The sequence below is a fragment of the Peromyscus californicus genome, unplaced genomic scaffold, assembly GCF_007827085.1.
Source record: "Peromyscus californicus insignis strain IS unplaced genomic scaffold, ASM782708v3 Scaffold_15__1_contigs__length_86483966, whole genome shotgun sequence".
NCBI lineage: Eukaryota > Metazoa > Chordata > Mammalia > Rodentia > Cricetidae > Peromyscus > Peromyscus californicus.
The window spans coordinates 49,148,082-49,172,298 of record NW_026294447.1 but is presented as its reverse complement, the minus strand read 5'-3'; the positions used below and the strand labels follow the sequence as shown (position 1 = coordinate 49,172,298).

At 51.7% G+C, this 24,217-nt stretch overlaps 1 protein-coding gene across 6 annotated transcripts in view; it reads left to right on the top strand.

Moving 5' to 3' along the window:
- Ttc7b (tetratricopeptide repeat domain 7B) overlaps positions 1-24,217 on the top strand; it is a 216,825-nt gene that overhangs the window by 186,519 nt on the left and 6,089 nt on the right. For all 6 annotated transcript variants that reach the window (XM_052738772.1, XM_052738769.1, XM_052738767.1 and 3 more), the window contains one exon: positions 3,842-4,044. In XM_052738772.1, coding sequence (XP_052594732.1) covers positions 3,842-4,044 — 203 coding nt within the window. The remainder of the gene's footprint in view (positions 1-3,841; positions 4,045-24,217) is intronic.

The window sequence follows — 24,217 nt, the reverse complement described above, 5'->3', positions numbered from 1 at the left end:
CTCCCACAGAGAAGGGCAGGAGGGGACACCCCCTGTCTTGCAGCAGGGGAACCCCACTAGGCAGCTGTGAGCATGGCACAGTCTTCCCAGGGCAGAAGCCGGGAGAGCTGGGGTACAATGGTGACACTTGATGGTGACACCACCGGAGCTGAGTGAGCCCTTCTCTTCGGAACTCAGCAGGCCTCACTGTCCGTGGAGAGTCAGCTCCAGGAATGCAGAGCCCAACCAGACCCCTTCCAAGCCAGGCAGCTTCTGGGTACCCACAGTGGGATGGCAGCTAAAAATGCCTTTGCGGTAGGTGGTTAATTTCTGCTTGTTACTTACTAATAATTATAGCTTTCACTCTGGCACCTCTCACAGCCGAAACCAGCAGCTATTCTTAGATGTGCACGATCAGAGTTTCTGATTTCTGCTGGGAATTTGAAGCTGTGATACTGTCACAATTTCCTTAGCCTGACCCCTTCCCCTCCAGCTTCTCTCAGCCACCATGAAGTTGCATCAGCAGAATCTAGAGGCAACAGTGGTTTGTCCACCATGAGGAGAGGAAGACAGTTCCTAGACACATGGTGTATGGGGGACCAGCCCTGGCCCATCAGCCTTCTCCATCTGCGGGGGTTTGAGTTTATAGTCTTTACCTTTCGTATAGCTGGCACTTATGGAGCACAATGTGCGCTTCAGATACTGTGACAAGAACTCTGTGTTGTGAACCGCTGAGTCCCCTTCATAACTGAGGCAGAGTTACCAGGTCACCCATCTCAAGTTGCAAGGCTCACATGTTGGAAGGCCTAAATTCAGCACCAACCTGTGCAGCCCTGCTCAGACATTCATTTGTTCCCTGTAGTCTGGTTGTGGGCCAGGCTCTGCAGTGCAGTGGTCAATGGAGACAGACACTCAGTCCCTGCCTTCCTAGGGTCTGCAGATGGAGAACAACGGTTACAGAAGCCAGTGACTTCCATGTGCCAAGTGCCAGGAACAAACAGTGCCGCTCCTGTGACCCCGGGAACAAAAGGTCTTGCCAAAGCAAGAAGCAGGAAGCAATAGAGAAGGCCTGCACATCTGAGCAGAGCAGAGTTTGCTTAGCACTGGTCAGGAACAATGGAGAGGTGCAGCACCACCCTGCACAGCACAGCTGAGAGAGCCCTGCCTGTAGCACGAGCTCCGAGAGACAAAACTTAAGACAGTGCAGTTCTAGGACCCCAGGGGAGGCAGTGGGTCTGTGGCCAGGGTCAGGTCGTGCACATTAGGCTGTTCCCAGTAGCCACAATTGATCTTTGAACCTCCTGCGTAGAAGCCCTGAAGAGATAGAAGGTCTGAATGGGGCTTTAAAAGCTCCCTCCAAGTAAGTGTGGAATGGGCAGAAGCCAGCAAAGGTGGGAGCCAAGGAGGGATGTTCAGAGCGTGTGTGTGTGTCTTTTATCTCATTGCTGAGTCGGAATAACTGACAAAAGCAAACTCAGGCCTGTCTGCACTGCGAAGTTGGTTCAAGACCAACCCGGTCCTTCAGTGAGATCCTAAAACAAAACATAAGGTAAGGGCTGGGGATGGAGCTCCATGATAGAGTATTTACAGGTTCGATCCCCAGCACACACATAATTCTGACTCCCACTTCTTGCTAGCAGTGGGACAGAGGCAAGTTATTTCTCATCCCACTGAGCAAACGAGGAAGTCACACTAGATCACACAATGACATGCTCAGCGTGCAGCACATACTAATCACTAGTACAATCTCAGTGTGTGTGTGTGTGTGTGTGTGTGTTTGTGTGTGTGTGTGTGTGAGAGAGGGGGGGGCTATGCCTGTGTGTGCTGTGTATATGCATGTGTGTACTGGTGTGTAGAGACCAGGGGAGAATTCTGGGGGTCTCCTCTGTAGCTGTCTGCTTTGCTTTCTTGAGATTGAACCTGAAATCCACCATTTTTTGGTTAAGCTGGCAAGCCAGCAAGCCCCGGTGGTCTTCTTGTCTCTAACCCACCCCAGAGCTGGGGCTGTGGACGGGCACATCCATACCTGGCTTTGTGCATGGGCCCCGAGGATCTAAACTGGCCCACATGCTTGTACAGCAAGCTCATCCACTGAACATCTCCCCAGCAGGAAGAACTCTTCTGAAGGAGGCTGTGTGGTACAATAAAGACATTATCCAGTGGATCTGCAGGGAAGGAGTTGCTGGGGCCCAGACAAGATCAGTGTTAGTGGGGTGTTGGGCTGCCAACCATCTGCCAGTGGTGCAGATTGGATGACGGGAAGTGTAGGCAGAGAGTGCAGCATCCTTGCGACAAGAATCCCTGTGGATCAGCACAGGGGAGCTAGGGAGGCATGTGGGATGAGAAAGACCGGGGTGTGCAAAACGGCTGGTGTAGACGTTGATTCGGATAACTTAGTAAAGACCTTCAGCAGCCTAAAGTCAGGAGTTGTGTGGAGGCACGGAATTCTTTAGACAATGAGAGAGCGGGTGAGGGGGCTCAGACCCAGCATAGGGTGCAGAGTGGATGGGTGCAAAGAACATAGCTTGTCAGTGTGGTGGCAGGAAGGGGCTCTGCCTTGCAGCCTCTGGCTCCTCACATTGATGAGTCAAGGTCTCCAAAGGAGTGACTCCACACCAGAAAGTTCCTGAGTCAGAACAGTTGGGTCGTGGCCTAGAAAGAGTGACGTGTCTCACTGGTGGGATGAGGAGCATGTCTCACTCTCCCACTGAACCCCTGGAAAGGAGTCACTCTTGACAGACTAGCACAGCCGGGCAGTGACTCGGAAAGCTGTGTGGCTAAGGCCCCGACATTTGGCTAGGCCATCAATGAGGGCAGGACCTGGGCTGTGCTCAGCTCGGGGACTGTAGAGCCCATCATTGGGGTCTATTCCAGAAATGCTCAGGATGAGGCAATACCACAATAGAATCCATTCCTCCACTCACTGTTGACCTCTCCCCAAGAGAAAGCAAAACACCAGTGAAATGAGGGATGGGAAGGATGGGGGCTTCCTGGGCCCTGGTGGCTTGGAAGGGTGACCGGAAAGCCACTTGAATTTTGTATGAAAGGGAAAGTTCCAGGGAACACAGCAGGTATGTGTTCAGCACCCCAGATTCCCTGTGTGCATCCTGCTAACACATCCCTGCCCTCTGTGGCGTCCCTCTCCAGAGAGTCTGGGGTAAAGGAAAAAGTTTGGAGGGATCATAGACTCTACAGCCTACCTCTGTCTGCCTGTTGGCTTGTTCCAAGTGCCAGGGACTAGTCAGTGCTGTGATCTCTTCAAGCACTGCCTTGAAAGCTAGATCTGCCAGTGCCTAATCCAAGTTCAGCTCCCAGGGATGTCCCTAACAGACTGCTCCTTGGAGGTTCATAAAGGATGCGCTTCTAGATGTAGCAAGCCACCAGAAAGCCCTTTGTCATGCTCAGGCCTCAGAAGAGCAAGCTCCGGAGGGCAGAACCACTCCCCTGTGTGGGGGCTGTGTGCCGCGGGTCCTTGTTCTTCTGCTCATTTCAGCCTGCTCATTTCAGCCCGTTCTCTGATGAACAGAGCCAAGGGCAGCTTCCGTCCTAGTGCTGAAGGGCTCTAAGTAGGCCCTGGGACGACTGTCCTCAGAGGTTGGGCCAGAGCCCAGGCAGACCTCACGCTGTCAGTTTGGTAGTGGCATATGTCTGCCCTTCAAGGACCAAAGCACAAGTGACCTGGGCACAGGTGGGCACAAACGGCTGTTGGCTTGTGGCCATGTCCAGCAGGGTAGGGCACAGCTGGCTCTGGGCCCTGCCAAACTCCTGGAGTGTGAAAGTCCCCAAGCAGAATACCAGCCGCCACAGGGTCTCTGAGGGCTGTGATCCGGGACAGCATCTGTTCTCTGCTCTGCCCCCACAGCTGAGGTCTACATTGGCATTGGAAAGCCTGCTGAAGCCACAGCCTGTACCCAAGAAGCTGCCAACCTCTTCCCGATGTCCCACAATGTGCTGTACATGCGGGGCCAGGTTGCTGAGCTTCGAGGAAACTTGGATGAGGCCCGGCGATGGTATGAAGAAGCCTTATCCATCAGCCCCACCCATGTGAAGAGCATGCAGCGACTGGTGAGTCTGAGGCCAAGGCCAGGATCCCCATTTCCTGGGTTGGGCTCTCCTTGGAAGCAGCAGGTAGCCTACAACCCTCACGCCCACTACTTCCCAAGGCCAAATACAGTTAGCCTATTGGAACATAACATGGCACAAAGCCAGGCAGTTGCTGTGATACCTTGGGAGGTGACAGGACCCAGCCACAACTGTCTCACTAGGTCCTACTAGGTGCAATGGAGCAGTTGGGTCAGCTATCCAAATCCCCCTGTGGCTCTAGGTTTGAGAAGGACGATCTTAAGCGTTGGTCACCATCACTGCCATCTGGGCCCTGCACTGCTTGCAGCAGCCACCTTAAGGGAGCATCCATACCAGAGATTTCAAAGGCCTCTTACTCTGAGGGATCCGGAGCCTCCAGTTTGTCTCCAGGATACTGGCCATTAGGGAGCAGCCAATTACAGGAAGGGAGGGGTGCCTGTGTTACAGAGAGGGGAGATGTTTGGCCAGCTTCCATGCCATGTATACCTGTGGCAGTTCAGAAATACATATGCCCAAGACAGAAGAGGAACACATTGCCCTGCTACCCTCACCCCCGGGGACAGGTCATCTTTGAGAGGCCCTAGAGTAGGCCACTTGCCATCTTGGTGTCCTCCCAGAAGTTTGTGGCCATCAGGGATGTGTATGGGATGCCCTCCCTAACAGAGCATCCCGTCTGTACCTCCTCCTTACGGGATTCTGACTGAACACAAAGGTCCGTGTTGTGTTCTAAGCTGGCAGAAAGCCACAGGGCCCCCTCTGGACCAGTGTGCCAAGCTCGGTTCTGAGGTCATTTGGTTCTTAGCAGAGAGCCTCTCTCGTTTAATAGGCCGCAGGAAAGGTGAGATAGGTGTCTTTCACATCTGTGGCCCTCGGGAGCTCATGGCCGTCATCAGACAGACATGTGAGATAGGATGGGGGCACTGGGCACAGAATCCTGGGACAGAGATCAGGTCCCGGTGGTGGCTCTCACTCTCTCTAACTCCAAGAAGGGCCCAGAAGCTCTCTGTACCTCCATGTCCCTTTTGCAAGAAGTCCTGTTAGACTGGCTGTGTGTCTAGGCCTAAGAGGATGTGGTTTGGAACTAACAGTAAAATGTGCTCAAAGGATCCTGTCTTGCCGTTTCTCATCAGTGCTGTGTGGTGTAGGGGACTGAGCTGTAACTGCTGGCTTTGGGTAGGACAGTGTTAATGAACTGAAAATGCACTTTATGAGGGAACTTGTGCCTGAGGGTTAGTTCTGAACCTGAACCTGGATTTGTTGTTCAGGAACCTTGGCATTTCTGTGATTTGGGCAGCTGCTTACCCTGGTGGGCTGTGTGAGAGCTAACCAAAGTGACTGAGTAACGAGCCAGCAGAGTTCCTGGTGCCTAGTAGGTGTTCATTAAATAAAAGCCAGAGGCAGTCATTTTCAGTTTCAAAAATAAATCCAGCCTTGTAATAATTACAGTCACTCACTTTTTTTTTCCAGATTCCTTTTATGAGCACTCTGTAACTCGATGCAGCTTTATAAATAATTTCACATATTATCCAAACATTAGTCTATTTGATTAAAGATATTACCTGGCTTTTAATTTTTGTCTCACTATTGAAAGAGGGATGTGTTAAGAGCTTTTCAGGTCCCCTAGCTTTTGTTAAAATGTAGCAGAAGAATTAAACACCAAGTGCCCAGGCCTTATTAAAAAGAAGTAGTATGCTTCTACCTCAGGGCCTATGAATTATTCAGAGAAGTGTTTCTTGTTCATCCCCAGGGGGAACACTTGAGACAAAAGATCAATAGGAAAGTCACCCCAGGAGAGGTTTCTGTTTTCCCCTTAGAGCTTTTCAAGCCCCCAGCTCCTGACAAGTGTTTTCCTTTCTGAGGGGCTAGCCAGGTGGCCAGCACAGGGTAAGTGAGACAGGCCTCTGAGCCTCACCAGGCCTGGAGACACTATCCACCTTGGTGGTCTTCCAGTGGGGACCCATAGTAATCACAGACCCACAAGGCCTTTCTCTGTGTATCCTGATGTCTTCGGAAACCACGCAGATTGAAGGCAGGCTGGGAGCAGCCAGCTCGCAGGTTTGGGGCAGTTCAGCTTCTCCAGCTTGGCAGCTTTGCCCAGTACCAGTGCTCAGGGACTCCCCAAGAGCTTGCAGGCTCCTTCCTGGTGATCTTGTACACGGTGCTCCCCAGTCGTGGTTTTCCCCTCGCCCTGCCGCAGTTGAGGGCAGATCTTCCTTCTGGCATGCCTGCAGAGAGTCTCGGGAATCCACAGGCTCTTCAGCCCTGAAACATCAAGACCTTGCCCCAGCTGCTTAAAGCAAAGCAGCTTTTCAGTGTCTTAGAAATCAGGAAGGTGGCTCACACTTTATTGCAAGGCCAGGGCCACGGTTCTGGACAGGTCTGGACTCGATTCCCGGTGCTCTTCTTACTCATTGCCTTTGGTACTTAGAAGCAGGTACTCCTCTCCTGTGCCTCAGTTTCTTCATCTACATAACTAGGGAGAATGTTTGCACCAGTTGCTCTTAAAGGCCAACCACACAAGAGAGTCAACCCCTTTTGTTGGTACACAGATGTCTTCTGCCTCACAGGAACCAGGCTAGTCTGTGAGCCCCTGAGCTCCTTGGGAGCAGAGAGCAGAAGTCTGGGGAGGAGGTGAGGCTCCAGGTTTATGGGCAGCAAGAGGCAGAAACAATGATGAGCACTGAGTTTCCTGGTACCCAGAAGAGAGTGAGAGCAGCCACAGGCCAATCCATACCACACTGTGCCACACCAGAGCCAAGAAAGGTTAGGAGTAACAGGTGAAGGAACATGGACCAGAAACCATCATAAAACCAACTGAGAAGATCCCAAGATAAGGGACCATGGGAGGCAGACCTTGGTCACAGAGAAAACCCAAGGACAGGAAGTTTGTCCATGGCAGCCCCCGTGTTCAGAAAGAAGAGCCGAGCAGCTGGAGGGGTGGTCTCCAGGAGTAGTTGCCTGACGCCGGTGGAGTCTGGCAGCTGATAGAGGCACAGACGGGAGCTCGGGCTTGCCCTGAGAATAGTGCCTCCCTAACTTCTAGGGATGTGAGTGGTACAGTGACACACTGTGCAGAATGCAAAATGTGTTTGCATTGTTAAAAAGCAAAGACAAGGCATATCGTATCGATGAAAGTAAAGTGGAAAGTCAGACTTGAGATAAATGTAAATTAAACCCACGGGAAATGGATAATTTCCTAACAGTTACAGCCTTCGTCTGTGTCTCACTTCACATACGGTGAGAAGGAAGGAAAAACAAAGGTGTTTTCAATTAGCCCAGGCCAGGAGGCAGGGGCTGAGTGTGGACAGGTATTAAGCAAGCAATAAGTTCAAGAGACTAGGAATTGCAAAGCTGTGGAGGAATTCTCAGAGTGATCAGACTTTTTCCCAGAAGGCCTAAAGGAATATTTTCAATGTTAGTTTGCATAAATGTATAAATTTGCACTTATTTGCTGGCTATGTTAAAAGTCCTTTAGCTCATGGTACCTGCAACGCATTGATGAAACGTGGGCCAGCTTTTCCCAAAGCAGTCATTCGGTTTTGAGTGGAGAGAAAAGAGAAGGTGCACAGTGGTGGCCAGAGGTGGCCTCAGGGAGAAGACTGTCTGCTTGGGCTGGACTTTGCAGGCCAAGGACAGGCAGAGAGACTTGGTGCATCCAAGGACACAATTCCCAGGACAGGAACAAATTCTACAAATAGGGACATCTGGCTGCCCTCCGATCACGTCAGCTGGGGCTTTTGAGGGCAATGTATAAGATGGAAAGGTAAGAAAGGACCAAGGGCTTTCTGAAGCGAAGGTGGAAGGCAGCCAGGAAGGCTGTGTGGGAGTCGTCAAGACCAGAAGGGACGTGTTGCTGAGCAACAAGCAGGGGCTGTGAGTGCCAGCAGGAGGCTCGGGCCTGCCTTGCTGAGCTTGACAGGTCGAGAAAAAGGTATAAAACAGGAGCAGATGTGGGGCTCTTCCAAGGTCTGATGGTAGACAGCATGGGGGGAGGAGCCGAGATGCCCAGAGCACAGGAGAGGATCAGGAACTAGAGGAGCAGTGCACTGAGAGCCACAGCAAGGACCAGCAGGGGTGACACTGATAGCGGAAGTGTGGAGTCTGCGTGCACCAAAGCCTTTCTCTCATCTCAGATGAGCACAACAGAGTGCTAGAGTCCTGGACAAATCAACAGCCACCAAAACAGCCTGGGGCTGCTGGTTTCTAGGTCCTTTGTCCCTACCACTCAGTGACATTCACAGACAACAGAAAGGTGAGCTTAGCTTCGTAAGAGGTCCCCAAAGGAAGTCAAGGGATGAGATGGGGAACCTGGCCACCTGTAGCTGCCTGCTTTCGGTTACTGCTCATTGGAAGAACACTCTTTGAGGTCCTACCAGAGGTGTGTGTAATAACTAGCTTTTGTCTAGAGCATGGCACATATGTTTGTCTTCTGGGGGTGGACTGCGAGACAAGGAGCCCTCTTAGTTGGGCTAGGACGTCTTCAGGCTAGAGGGCTCACACACAGGCTGTCCTTGAGGGCTTCCCTGGCTCTCACATTCTCTGAAGCATAGGTTCTGGACTGGCAATAAGTACATAAACTCCAGAGGGATTTTGTTAGTGGCGGAAAGTGGCAGGAATCGGTTAAGATGCTGGGACTACCCCATGCTGTCCTATGTGGATGGCAGGCTCCACAACACAAGGTTTGCTGGGATGTGTCGTCTGCCTTATACCCACATTTCCAGTTCTTTGAACAGTTCTTAAGGTGTTGCATCAAAACAAAGCTGTCCACAAACACTGTTCTGAGATAATGGCACCTCTCCTGAAGTTTCAAACAGGCCTGATGTCAGAACTCTCTAAAACTGGCTTCAAATATCACTAGGTATTTATTCAATAATCAACCCTTTTATCCTGTCATACATGGGCATCCTGAAAATTGGTGTTTTCCTGCCTCCATCTCTGAAGGTGTCTGTCTGTCTGTCCCCTGAGCTAGAGGAAGTTGCGTGTCTCACAGTCTATTAATCAGAAGTCTGTCCCCCAGACTGTCGGGCCTGGCAGCCTGTGCTCCCGCCTTGGTCTGATGGGCCCATCACCTGATGAGAGCTCTGTGATACTGACACAGCCCTGGATTACCGTCTGACCTCCCGTATCTCCTGGGGCTGTGTCTGCTCCTTGCGTGGGTCGCGCTAAGACCCAGCACACGTCTGTGCTGGAATAGACCGAGGCCCGCCTCCTCTCAGAGCCAGTGTCTTCATCCAGTGCCAGCTTTCTTCCCACTCAAGGAAAAACGACTGACAGCGGGCGGAACTGCCCGTAGTCTGCTAGGAAGGCTCTGTCACCTATGAACTGTCTTTTGTCTTCTTTCAGAATTAGAAAATCGCTTTGAAAATTAGAGAGAGCAACTTTTTCTCTGAAGGCCTGTGGGCTATTTAGATGCCTCCCTGCCCATGTGTCTGTGTCCCTCATAAGTCTGCAGGCCGCTTTGCTTAATCTCTCCACTCAGTATAGCTGGGTTTAAGTTCATGGTCCAGAGAGGGGAGAGTGCTACATTCTAGCCGAAGGGCCATCTTTGCTGTGTGTTGCCTCTTCGTCCTTTTTAATGGTCCACATGGCACTTTAGCTACTTGGACAATGTAAGGCCTTTTCGACAAATAGTGCTTAGCCCTAAATTTCACTTTTTTTTTTTTTTTTTTTTTTTTTTTGGTTTTTCGAGACAGGGTTTCTCTGTGTAGCTTTGCGCCTTTCCTGGAACTCACTTGGTAGTCCAGGCTGGCCTCGAACTCACAGAGATCCGCCTGGCTCTGCCTCCCGAGTGCTGGGATTAAAGGCGTGCGCCACCACCGCCCGGCAAATTTCACTTTTAATAAACAGTATAATTTGAAGGTTATATGTCAGATCCAGTATCACACTATTCAGTGAAGTGGAGAATTTCTTGTTTCCTGGAGGGAAAGCAACTCTCAGTGATCTGCTCTGGTCACACTGTAAGTTAGAGCAAACAGGACAGAAGGGGAGTCTCACCATGTAGGAATCCAGATCCTCAGTGACAGTTGGCACTGGAGTAGCTCCCAGCCCCCAGCTCTGCTGCCTTTGTCTTGTCTTGTTTTGTTTTGTTATCTGAGGGTTTTGGGTTGGCTTGGTTTGACTTGGTTTGGGCTGGATTTTTTTGGACTGGATGTTTTTAGTATTGAACCTAGGACCTTGAGTATGCTATGCAAATGCTGAGCAATTGAACTATATACACTTGTAAATTTCCATTTTCTCATGGTAGATGGAGTAGCTGTAGTGCCCACATGTGTTACTGTGTAGGTTCAGTACAGGATGAGTGGTGAGTACCACTGTCATCCCTACGTATAGGTTACAGCTCTGGTCATCTCTCTGAGTTCATGGCTGTGAGTAGGACACATCCTCTTGGGGAGAGCAGCCCATGTCCACGGCATCAGGGCCCTTGGGTTGCTCTTTGAATGGGCTCCCCTGGTGGGGGTTTCGAATCTGGTTTGGGAGCAGGTGGCAGCTCTAGAAACAGCCAGGCCAGAGGTATCCAGAGGCATGATCAGTCCAGGGTAGAGCAGCAAGAATCAGAAATGATGGGGAGAACCAGGCAAATGGCACTTTCATGACATCAGCTGTGCCTTCAAGATTCTTACATTCCTTTTTAATTACTTAGTTTTAGTTTATAACAGTTTCTGGATGCTGGGTATCTGTGTCCTTCTTGAAACAAATTAGTATCCCTGAGAATAGAGACCCTGCTCTTCATCACTTGGCTCCTGTCTGGCTATAGCCCTGCTGCCCCTACCCCAAACCTCCAAGCATCCCTCCAGGGCAGGGCCTTCCTCCATAGGAATTTTTTGTTTGTTTGGGAGAGAGGCCCTCCAACCCAGCAACACTTGTCCCTATACTGGCCAGGGAGAAGTGGCATCAGGCAACCTGGCTCTCCCTATGGACCATCATAATCACAGACCCAGAAGCAGCCTGGGCCAGGACAGGCTCTGAATGCAGACTGTGCGGTGCCTTGTGTCATCGGGTTCACCTGAAGGGAAATACCAGTGCTGTGCTTACTTCTGACCCTTGCTCTGAAGTCTTAGGTGGCCAGTTACTGACAGCCAAGTTCAGTCTGGACACCAATTATGGCCTAATTTTTTTCAAATCTGACATATCCTACCCTTGCCATTTGCTTTTAGAGATCGTGTCTCACTGTTCTAGCTTGGGCCAGACGTGGAGTTTCTTGCCTTCGTTGGTCTGTGTCTTCATGTACTGATACCAACTCTGCTCCACATTCCCAGGCCCTGGATCTTGGTCCTGATGTTCTCTCATTCTGCAGCCCTCCCCAGCCTACTACCTGCCTTTGAACACAGATTGAGGGTTTGGCTGCCATGAGAAAGTGGCCTTTGGGGCTTCCTGGACCACTGGTCCCAAATCATCTTGTGCCTGATTGCTTTCCCAGTATTGGGGCTGACTCCAAGCTCCCCATTGAGTGCTGTGGACTTCTCTGGACCATGTCAGCTCCGCTTGTTTTCTAGACTTGCAAAAGAGACTTAAAACTTCTAGGCCCAAAGCTTTTGGGAAGACATCTCTCATGGGAAGGTCTCTTCAAATAGCAGATGGAAGTCTAAAATGGACAAGTGGCAGGTGTGCGCCTTCAGACCTCACCCTCACCAGTGAGGTGAGTGGACTGCAGACTTAGAATCCCATTCCAGCGTCTTCATCTTAGCTGTGGCCAGGTCGGAACAAGGTGGATGGGCAGTGACAGCCACGCCAGAAGTCCTGACTGCATCACTTCTGAGGGTTTTATTGAACTGTGAGTCTCATATGCTCAAGTGGTTACAAGAAAACATCCTTAATTTTTAGAGAGTGTTTAGGGGTGAGATGTCACAAGGCTTGTCATTTATAATAAATTCTCACCCTTCCCCCAAATAGATGAGCTAAGCCAGTATAGGGGACAGTTAGGGACAGCTGTGAGATGGCTCAGTAGGCGCTTGCCACCAAACCCCAGGACCTGAGTTCAATCCTCAGGACCCATATGCTTAATAAGGAAAAGGTTTAGCGTCTATTGACTTTGACTTTTGGTGTGTTACATTAGCCTTTCTGCTTTCTGAAGGTTTGAAACTGTACAAGATAAAATTTAAACAGCCAAGCCAACATGCTTATATTTGCACTATGGAGAGATCACACTCTGGAAGCTGTGGAGGGCAGGTGACTTGGACACTAAGAATCCCTAAGGACAGTTCAAGATGAGAAGTGTTGAACAGGGAAGCCCAGTACAGCCCGGTGAGGGGACTAGAGTGCTATGCTGGCATCGGGAACCTGCTCCAGGAAGAACTGCCTGTAATCGTGGCAGGTCATACACAGCTGGACTGCAGCAGTGACCTTGGGGGTTGGCAGCAGGCGATAGGTGGTGTCTCATCTGAAGCGAAGGCATAAATCCTAGAGAGGAAGCAAGAGAGAGGCCTAGAGCACAGTCTGTCAATCCATGGGATGCCAACCTTAGGGGCAGGTGAGAAATAATACTCAGGAAATTTAGGCTCTGATCAGTCATGCAGAAGCTAGGGCTAGTCCCTGTAGAAGGGATTTGTACCTAACTCCACCAGACCCCAAGTGCTTGTGTCCACAGTCTTCTCTGCTATCCATGCAGGGATTCGACCAGCCCTGTTCCCTGTCCTGGGCAGGAGGAGGAGCTTGGACAGCAAAGTCTCTCTCGGCTAAGCATCAGGAGCAAACATGACTTGAATCATTGCATAGTTTCCATGCAAAGCGGCTGGGGCCCCTGAGCAAGTTGCCTTACTTCTCGGGGCCTCAGTTTCTTCTTCTGTCCATGGGGATGATGGTGCTTACCCTGGCAGAAGTGAGGTATGATCACACTCCTGAGTCTAAAAGACCACAGCTGTGTCCAACGATGGGTGGTACACCTGGGTTCTTAGGAGAAGTGTAAAGTGTCCCCTTTTGATGTCTGTCGGGTGCCTGTTCCCCAGGGCACAAGTAAGTGACCCCAAGCTAGTAACAACAGTGATTTGCTGAGGGAAATCTTGGGGAATGGTACACACATGCACACACATGTATGCACACACACACTGGCCCGAGATTCTGTCTGGCTAAGAGTTGACTCTTGGTTAGCTCCATAATTGAAATTCTGGCCAGTGTCCTTCTAAATGCAGCAGCAGCTGCTGGCCTAGCACAGGGAAGCCACTGACACTGAGTGTGGTGTTTCTTCATAGATCAACTCGGCCCCTCCCTACAGGAGCCTGGGGTCTGCAGGCTCTCTCACCCGCTGCACTGGGATGCCAGTGTGGTGATGTATTGAGTACCCTAATAAACTTTGCCTGAAGATCAGAGAACAGAACAAGCCACTAGATTAAACATAGATGCCAGGCAGTGGTGGCACACACCTTTAATCTTAGCACTCGGGAGGCAGAGATCAGTGTAACTCTCTGTGAGTTCAAAGCCACCCTGGACTACATGAAATTGACTCAGTCTAGGAGAGAAACAGAGCCAGGCAGTGGTGGCACACGCCTTTAATCCCAGTACTGGGAAGCACACACTCCTTTAATCCCAGGAAGTGATGGTGGGCGGAGAAAGGTATAGAAGGCGTGAGGAGACAGGAACTAAAGGCTTTTTGGCAGAAGCGTCCCTTTCGGCAAGAGACTTTTTCAGGCTGAGGAGTCGGTGAGGTAAGAGGTGGTGGCTGTGGCTTGCTCTGCTTCTCTGATCTTTCAGCTTTCACCCCATTATCTGGTTCCAGATTTCTTTTATTAAAAGACCGTTTAGCAGTTCATGTTACAGACAGGTGCATGGGGCTGGAACCAAGCTCAAGTGAAAGGTCCCCGCAGAGACCTCCCCGAACAAACTAGAAGCAAAATCTGCTTCTTCCTAAGGACAACATGCATGTTTCCAAGCCTTTCAAAGCAAGGCAGGTCAATCGAGTTATAATTGGCTCTCTAATTAGAACTCCCACGAGCTGTTAAATTCTCTACCTGCCCATTGTGTCTTCTACAAAGGTAGCAAATACACTTCTGCCTTTGAAGAGCCTGCTGCAGTCACCAGCTTCCTGCTGGCAGCAGCCCCTCTCCAGGCACCACTGCCTCACTCAGATGCCTGCAGACCCACCAGCAAGCATGCCAGGGACGGACGCAGCTGTTGCCTGAGAAGTAGCTACAGGCAAGTCAGGCTCCAAAGAAGGTCATGTTGCTGGCAACCAACTGGAAGCTGCATAGAAAAGTTAGTCATGTTTCCGAGGTGATACATTCCTGGGGAGATACCATAGAGCCTGGGGCCCCCTACAGGAGCTGCTCCCTGTGTCTCTCTCGGTGCTGAAGACAATTGATTTGTGTGTGTTGTTCCCGTCAACCCTCAGAGGGCAGCATGGTTTGGACACTAATATTGGTGTCTGGTGGCTCGAGTGTCACCTGGAGGCACTCCAGCAGTTTCAGCTGCATTTGGAAGGGTACTGGTCCCACTTACCAATGCTGAGGCCTCTTGCAGCTCCTGCCAATGAGGAGGCTCCCACAGTGCATTCTGGGCCCATCGAGCATAGCCTTCTCCTCTAACTCCAAGCTGCTGCAGTGAGCTCACGTGGGTAGCGTGAAGTCAGTCTTGTTGGGAGAACTTAAACTGTGGAAAATGGCAAGTGGCACGAGTCTGGGCTTCTTTCATTTGGAGAGTCATCTTAGCTGGTACATCACTTGCACTCATGGGCCAGATGGGGACTTATTATGAAGGAGGGAGGCAGAGAGACGTGAGAACAGTGACCATGGGTAGAGAAGAGCACTCAAGGCTCCACCTCGGGATTCATCTGCAGAAGATGCCCTGGCGCAGAGCAGACAGCATGCCTGCCCTCTAAGTAGAAGTGGGGCTGAAAGAAGCCGGGGAGGAACTGCAGAACTACCTGGGCCAGGGCCACAAAGAGTAGTGGCTAGGAGTACGCAGTTTAGAGCAGAAAAAAACAGCCTCTAGAATCTAGATCTGACATACTGGAGACCTGTGTAGTACAGAAGCAGTCATGCCAACCTCTAGTCTGCCCTCGGGGATGTAGACATGGTTCTGACCCAGCACGAGTGCCTCACCCCATTGCCTGCCCTTCTCCCAGACATGGTAGTTGTGAAAGTCACATGGGGAATGAGAGATTCCCCCAGACCCCAGAGGAGACAGACATGAGGTCTCCCTGTGGACTTGCCCCTTCCATGTTCTTAGGAAAGAGGGGCTTGCTTTTAGCAAAGTGTCCAGTCAGAGAACAAGAGTTGCCTGGCACAGGATTATAGAGCAGCCGATCCTGGATCAGCCAGCGCCTGTAACAGGTCACCTCTGGGTATGACCATCCAGGTTAGAGCACAGAAGAGCCATTACCTTTCCTGGGTCTCTAGGATATACATGTCACAGTGAGCAGGACAGCCACAGGAGTGATGGCGGATGCTTTAATTTATTCTAATTTTCCAGCCTCCCTCCAAGTCATTGGTCATGCCCCCAGGGACCCATTTTGAGCTTCTGAGAAATCAGGCATGCTCAGTGTTGGCCACAGCTCATTCCATAGCAGGGATCACATACAAATGAGCATGGTCCCTCACAGCCAGCAGGTGAGCAGCACCTCCCACGCCAGCTCCCAGCACTGACTGGGAACTCTTGAGGAGAAGCCTCTGATCTTGATGCTGATTTATTCTGCACTCAAGTGGGAATGATAAGAGCTCGGTGTGTGGGGAGAGAGTGCCTGCTGGGTCTCTGTTCTTCTCGCCTTTCCTCGCTGAACTGCGGCTTTCTCTGCGATGGTGGACCAGCAGCTCAAGCGTGTGATGAGGAGTGGCTGAGTGGAGCCTAGCACTGGCCAGTGAGGCCCATCCCTTTCCCATCCAGATAGAAGATTATGAGTTGTCTTGTTATTTTAGGGACAATTTTTCCAAGGCTAATCATTTTCAGACCCCCCTTCATCGGAAAATGTCTTATCATTTCTGTTTGTTCCTGTTTAAAAATGGAAAAATTGCTCTTGCCAGACCCTGGCAGGGATGGGGAAGGTACTGGCCAAAGTGACCACATCCACCCTGGCAGGTAGTAAATCATCCCCGTGTTTGGATCCCAGTGAGTCAAACGATCCCCATGGAACCAGCACCTGGAGACCATCCGCTTTGGTTCCCTGTCTATTGAAAAGGCTGTGGGGAGTGCTGAGGCTTTGTGTCATCTGGGCAGCCCTGTGGAAGTTCAGATGGGGCCCAGAGAAGTCCCCACGCAACCTTCAGGGATAGGTGTGGGAGCTGACGTTCCTGGCTGAAGGGACCATCATCATCCCCACCTCCCACACAGCATCTGCACGGGGCCCAGAGTACAGTTGGCACAGAAGCTGGACAAGAGGGGTGATGGGCAGGTCCAGGACATGATACCCATTCCATAGTCATCTATGGAGTATTTAAAATATACCAAAAAATGTCCTAGGGGCTGGAATGGCTTGTAATTAACAGCATGCATTATCTAAACACTGCGAGTCCCAGGGGTGGAAGGAAAGGTGAGTAAAAATGTCCTCTGCCTCCAAGAGCCTGGGGTTCCCTAGTCCAACAGCTGGTGGCTTCTGCGCTGTACTGTTAACTTCTTTCCAAGTTTTCTATAAATCCTGGAACCTTCTGGCACTCAGTGAGCCCAAGCTCATCCACCTGCTCCTAAGAAGACAGAAAGCCCAGGAGCCCTTGGGGCTGCACTTAGCCTCACCTGTAGCCACTCTGTGTGCAGAAGGGGATCAGGACTGGCCCCCTCCCCTGGCAGTATGTGGTGAACACAGCCCTAAGCTCTCCTGTGGCACTCAGTTTTGCAGCTGAAGGTTAGCACTCACTCAGCCCCTTGGTCTTGCCCAGCCTCTTCCTTGAGAAGCCTTCCTGGTCATATCAGCTACTACTTCTCAAGTCCTAGGACAGCATACATGTTGAGTATGTAATGGTGCTCCCAAAATATGTGGTGCTCCCAAAATACGCTTTAAATAAGAGACCTTACCAGTCCTATACTCTGCCCGCTGTTTTTGAGACTGAAAAAGTGAGACTCTTAGAGAAACTCAGTCTAGGTTGGCATTCGGTAGAAGGTCCCACAGTAGGTTGGAGAGAGGATGTCCCACCAGCCGTTGGGCTGCTCCCGGCCCTGCCTTCTGCCCAGGCATCTCACTAAGGTTGCTGGATCCAGGCTTTTGCTTGCGCTGGTGGTGGAAGATGGTCAGACTGAGTGCAGAGAGCACCCCCAAAGGCATGGCTTCCCTCTCCACCTCTCCGAGAACAGGTTGGCCCTGTGAGGCTAGGCACTCCGGTTTGGATATATTATACTCCCACAGGCTCATTTGTGTGAATACTTGGTTTTCAGCTGATGTCACTGTTGCAGGGAGGGGACCTTAAGGAGGAAGTAGGGCCTCACTTGTGGGTATAGTCACTGGGAATCAGGCTTAAGGGCAATAGCTCAGCCCCTCAGCTTGCTAGTCTGTCAAGGTGTAAGCAAGCGGCCTCACGCTTCTGCCTCCGCAGCCAAGAGCCCCTGTCCACCCTCAAACCTTGAGCCAAAATAAATCCCTCTTCCCTGAAGCTTCCTGTCTGGTTTACAGTCAGGTGGTGAGGAAGAGGACTGCACCAAGAATCTGCCAGGCTACTGGAAAGAGATTCCAGGCTTGGGCCACCATAGTAGGGGCCAGCGTCTCTCAGACTCCCACTCTTAGGCCCTGTGACTCTAGGAAACCCTCAGTACAGCTTCTCTGTTGGCTGGTTACATGTAAATTGTTGTGACCATGACAAGCCCATAATTGGAAGCCCTGCCCACCCCCAACCAAGGCCCTGAGAATATGCCCCCTGTGCTAGAGGAGGTGAGCCTCTTATGTGGGCCTGCTCAAGCCACCTGTGGAAACAGTGGTCCCAGACAGCAGTGTCTCAGCCGGCACACTGCCTGGGGTGGCATACCACCTTCCCAAACAGGCAGGGACAGAAGCCTCCTGTGGAGGCAGGTAGGCCCCCCTGGGAGGTAATTAGCACCACACTTTCCATTGCGTGGATAACTTGGGCCATGGGGAAGCGCTTGACTTCAGGGCTGTCCTGCCTTGTTTTCTGCCTGGCTTGTTGTTGGCGAAGGTAGATAAAAATAAATAAATAAGTCAACCAGGGAGATGTATAAATAAGTCAACCCGAGTCTCCTGCCCATTGCCAGTGGAAAAGTACCAGTAAGGGCAGCCAGGTAGCACCCACAGAATCAGACGCACTGACTAGGGAATGGCAGTCGCCACAGCATCAGGACCAAGGCACTTCTCTCCTAAGAGCAATTCAGGTCCAGCCTATGAGCTCATCGCATTGCAGCAAAGCAGTTGGGGGAGGGAGCCAGAGGCTCAGTTTGGACCATTACCAGGAACGGCCTCCAATTTCAGCGTGAGGCAGAGGCCCATCCCCACACCTTGCTAAGGACCCAAGGCTTCCTTGTCACTTCGCCCCCATCAGTGGCCCTGCTCTCTGCTCACTGCTGTCCTTTGATGCTGCTTAGGATTGACTGGCCTGACGCCTCCTCAATTGGGTCAGCACACCAGGCAGAGCTTCGGAGGCGCTAATGCGGTGCTTCTGTGCTGACTGGTGGTTGAATTTGTGAGCAGCATGCCTCAGACTGCTGCCAGCAGGAACTCCCCTGGTGCTGGGATTCCCCACAGCCCCCTGCCTGGACTCCAGGGTCCCCGCCTGCAGCAACACCAAGCACCAGGTGCTGACACCAGGGCCACTGAATATTCCCTGTCTCAGGGCCAGGGGGCAGCATTCAGACTGCCTGGGTATGATTTTCCAAGGCAGCATGACCCCAGAGAGGAGCTGAGACATACAGTGTCTTTCCGCTAGAAAAACCACATCTCCCTCTCGACCAGCAAAATCATTGCACATTGACCCCAGGGGTAAGTCAAGGTGTCTGGGGCCAGGGCAGTTTGTCCAAGCCAAGTGCCTGCTTCTGACACCGTTGTGACAGTGACACCCAGCTCCTCGGCCTCATTGCCTTCTGATTGGGCTTGGACTACTTATTAAATGACCTCATCCTCTCAAGAGCCAGGCACCTGCCTTGGGGTGATGTGTCCAGTGGGAGGGATTAGATACACATGGGGTCTTCTGTCTCAGAGGCGTCTTGGGGTCACAGCACCCACACACACAGTTAAGTGGTCATGGGTCCTAAGCTTCAACCTTCTCATCCTTTTAGCAGGTGGGTAAGAGAGCTGTATCTTGTCATCTGGGACAGTGGAGTGCTGTCCTGTAGCTTCCTTCCCTCAGGCAGACATTGGTTCTGCACACTTAAGGGACAGCCCTTCAGGACACTAGACCAGGACAAGACCCACGGCAAGTCCACCCTCCAGGCCCACGCCTGTGCTCTTGGAGGGACAGGAAGCATGGCTCCTGTGACAGTCTGTGCCCCTGAGTCTCTAGCCAGCCACACGGTGCAGGCACCCACAGTGCCCCATGCACGATTATGGATGGAAGGAAAGAGCCAGACATCGTAGTTGTGGTTGTAGCAGAGTGGGCAGAGCTCCATCCTGGGGACACAGATACCAGAATGTTCCGCAGCTCTCTTGTGTGATCCCAGCGTAGGGAGGGCAGTTGGCTTTCCACCTTCATGGGTTCTGTATCCACAGCCTCATCCAACCGTGGGTTAAAGCTGTTTGGGGGTGGGGGAACACATCTGTTCAAGATACATACCGACTTTTTCTTGTCGTTGTAAGTGTTTCAGCATGGCAGCTGGCAACAGCATTTCCATGGCAGTGGATTCAGTACATGATGTAGAAGTGATCTTTCTTCAGAACCCTAAAGATGTGCCAGGGGTAGGAGTGAGGGATTATTGGATCTCTCTGTTCCTCTTCCCCAAAAAATGAGACCACATTGAATAAATCTCCTTTTTCTGCTTTTCTCTTAAAAAAAAAAAAGCACATAGGTAATAAGCAAACAAACAGTACATTATCTGTACAGGGATTTCAGCCGACTGATTATTGGGGACTAATCTCCCCATCCCACCCCACCCATAAATAAGGATGATGGGCCTGGGGGTGCTCCCGTACCTTACTCTCCACACCGCCTAACTGTGGGAAGGGGCAGGCTTTGGGGCACCTCAGGCCTTGGAAGTGACTAGCCAGGTGGCTGTGGTCCCTTCCTAGACTGTCCCAGTGATCCCCAGTTCTCTAAAAGCCACCACAGCCTGTAGATAGGTTGACACTAGTGCTGAGCACCCCCTTTGAAAGAAATGAGGCCAGAGGAAATTGAAGGCCTGGGCTGAGCAGGCCCGTGGGCTTACAGCCAGACTGCGGGCACCCCCACTGCCTGAGAGCCCATCACTCCAGCGTTCCTGATTGCAGAATACACTGTAGGATATTCCAGACCATTCTGAAAGAAAGCTGCTTTAAAAGATTCCACTAGTCACACGCCTTTAAAAAACATTTCAAAAGGAAAAGCCATCTTCATGCTTTCCTAAGGCTTAATGGTGACTTTCTCTGAACCCACGGTGAGGCCTCCTCCTTTGAGGATGCAGAATGCAGTCATATGGAGAGAGGGTTGAATTTACCATGTTGGAAAGCCCAGAAGGTAGGGACAGAGGAAGGGAGGAAGCTAGTCCAGAAGTTCCCTCCAGGTCCTTAAAGACTGCCAGATAGAAACAGAAGGGGACTTCTCCACATGACTTCAGGGGACTCGGAGCATCAGAGCTTAGGGATTAGATAGAAAGGCTCAGTAGAGGTCAGTGAAGGCCAGGGCCGCAGGGGGAATAGGAAGGAATAGAGGACAGCAGGGGAGTGGAGAGCAACTGGTCAGAGCAAGACTAGACCCTATAGGAGGCCGGCCGCTGGCCGCTGAGAAGAGCAGAAAGCCAGAGCCTGTCATCTGAGGACTGCGCTTTCTGCAGCTGCTTGGCCCCAGGCTGATGAAAGTAAGAGGTTTGTCTGCTTCTGAGTGGATGCCAGAAGGCCTAGTCTCCAGAAGGCCCATTTCTTCACGTAAAGATTTGACCTGGAAAAGGAGCCCCGTGGGAGAGCAACCTCCTGCCCTCAAATATCACTGGTGAACAGAGGCCTGCTGTCTGTGGGGGGCAGTGGGGGTCCTTCAGGAGAGGCACCAGGCCCTTTCCTCCTGGTGTTTGCAGGAGGTGTTTGTGAGTGAGGAAGAACTTCAAGGGTTTGTGCTAAGTGCCAACACCTCTGCACCCCCAGCCCCTGCCTCGAATACCATATCCCAGGGCTGACTAGGAGCTGTCTACAAGGTGGAGTATTTGTTATAGTTAGCTTGGAGGAAAGCGAGAGAAGAAGGAGGCAGCTGGCATTCAAGCAGGGCTGGGGTGGGGGAGGGTGAAGGGCAGAGGCCACAGGGATTAGAGGTTACCTTTAATGTCACCCTAGTCCTGTCCATCACCGGTGGAGAAAGGCCACCCAGCACCAAGCTTGGCCTCACCCAGTACTTGCAGAACCCTTTCCTCCACCCCTGCTGCCCTTTGGCAGTTCCTCCTGCAGTGCGACAGGGCTCGCCGCCGCTGCTGCTGGCAGCTGGCATTTCCCTCCTGTCCTTTGTCCCTGCAGTCTCCCCTCCACTGCCCTTCAGCCTAAGTCCCCAGAGCAGAACTTGAGCTGCCCTTTGCTGTTCTGGAGGCTGAGCAGCCTCATGAATGCTCTGTCCTCCCTGAAGCGCCTGGAGGCCACCCAGAGATGGTGGCAGAAGCCATGTGTTGCTGGGGGAGGGCTGCATGCTACCACACTGGGCTACCTGCTGCCTCTGCATCTTAAGTGGGCACAAGTGTGTCAGGAAGGCTTGGGGTAAACCGGATCAAAACTGTTTCAATTGACTCAAGCTGGAAAACCAGCCCTGCTCCCTTCTGAAAGACGATAGGGTCACCTGACATCTGGGAGCCTTGTCCAGGGAGCCTAGTGGCAGTGTGTGAGCCCCACTCCTGCAGTGTGCTCTGGTGGGCATGGGCAGAGGAATGCAGGCAGGTGGCTGCACTGAGGAGCCCTGGCATAGAGCCAGCCTCGGAGGCTGGCATACATAATTGTCCTGGACACATGCACTTGCCTGTCCTCTGCTCAGAGCAAACAAAGGAAACAAGATGGCCTAGTGGAAACCAGGCCTCCTCACCAGTGGCTGCCGGGATCAGATAGACAAACCCAGAACAGCCCCCACTACCACCTACAGGTGCCGTTCAGTTCCTTCTGCGGGAGTCAGTGGGAAGCAGGATGGGCTGCTCCCGCCCCCTGAGCTGCATCACAGAGTGCTCATGCTCAGAACAGACAGCTCTTCCAGTGCTGCAGAGGAGGAGGGCAGCTGTGAGGCCCAGGGCAGCCCTAGGCTATGTTCCAGTACCACTGCACAGCCATCCTGTCAAAGCCGTTGTCCCCTGCAGGCTCCTGAGAGTGGCACTAGTTCACTGTCAGGCTCTGATTTGAAAGAAACATCGTTTTAAAATACCCCCAGCTTATTCTCTTCTTTCTGATTAGTGCTGTGTGCTGATCCTCCTCATCCAAACTGCCGTGAATGCAGACTTGGCCTAGTTCCCTGTCCCATAAAGCCTCTGTGGTTGAGCCCCAGCTCTCTCTGGAGCAAAGTCTCACACTGCTTCAGTTGACCACCACAGCTGTACCAACTCGTGGGTACAAAACAAAACAAAAAAGCCTTCACTTTCCCAGGGCAGCTAGAAGAGCCAGGGCAGGGCACTGGTCTGGGTCGGTACTCAGTCATATTCTTGAATCCAGGATGTTTCAGGGCTTGCTTATTTACCCTTTCTGTCTTGATTCCTTGCCACCTACCTGGAGGTGCAGAGACGCAGGGGCTCATCCGGTCCCTGCCCTGTCGTCACCCACCGGAAAGCCCAGTGAGGAAGTAGGAGGGGATTTTCTGCGATCATGTAACATCTCTCACAGGACAGTTGAGCAAGCTCTTGAAATGGCCATCAACTCCTTGCATACTAAAAACTCATCCACGCTGCTGGCCCCTGGTGTTTGTCTGCCTGTGGTTTTAGAGGAGCCACCAAACATCACTGCCTTGAGCCACTTACCCTAACCCTGCCTCCTGCAGGGTAGCATTGATGGCATTTCTGACCTAGAAGTGGGAACAAAGCTATTAAAAGTCCAGTGAGTGACAGATGGCTACCTGGAGACAGTGTGCGGAGTGAGGTGGAGCAGAAGTCATCCGTACCCTGCCTGGAGAGCGCCCAGTACTCATCCCCCAGACACTGCCTGGAAGAAGTACAGCCCGCTGGAGACAGGACACCTGGCCCCAGCTACAGCTGAGCACATGCATTCTTAGCAATGGCTTCTTCAAGAAGGATGCTTTCATGGATATCACCTGCCTATGTCTGTACCCTGGGACAAGCAACAGACTGTGGCATGCCTGGAGTTCAGCAAATGGCTGCCCTTGCTCTTGGGCAGAGTACCATGGACATGTCCAAGATCCCCAAAGGAACTTTGGCCTTGAAGGCTCTGACTCGGTGCACCGCAGCCTTCCCAAGGCTCCTGTATCCTCCCTAGGCATGTGGCAAGGTGTGGAGTCTAGGGCAGTAATTACCACAACAAAAAGGCAGATGCTAATTGCCCTCAAACTAGCCAAGTCCATGTTATCACATTTGAAATAACAGGTTTAATTTAATCCTTTATTTCTAATTTGGTGCATCACCAAGATCGTATTTGTATAAAACACCTGATTAGAATAATTACAAGCTTGGGAAGCTGTCTGCATTTGTGTCTAATGAAAGGGGCTAGTAAGGGAGCTCCTGTCCCCTCACACTCTACGAGAATGAGCTAGAGCTATTAATCCACGGAGTCTGTATAACAGGCAAAGGGATTTATTAGAAGATAAAACTCACTACAGCCTGAAAAACCGAGCTATAGCCCACACTGATCTTCTTCCTAGTCCAAGATCTGCCTGGTCATCCCCAGCATTCAAACCATGAGGGAGCGAAGGGTGCACTGCAGATGTGCATGCCAGGTCTTAAGGTTCCCCCTCCAGCAGCCACGCCCCAGGGGCATGTACTTCAAGATCATAGGCAGGTACAGCAGTTACCTGCTGCCTCTCTAGGGGCGGTGCTTCAAGGTCATAATCAGAACAGCTACCCACTGCAATGAGAGGACCCAATGGTAAGGGCACACACATGTGTCACAGTTCCAGTCCCAACTCACAAGGTTGGGGCAGATGCCCCCTGCTGATGGCACAGATCTGTAGCAATATCCACTTGGTGATGGTCAGGATGACGGGGG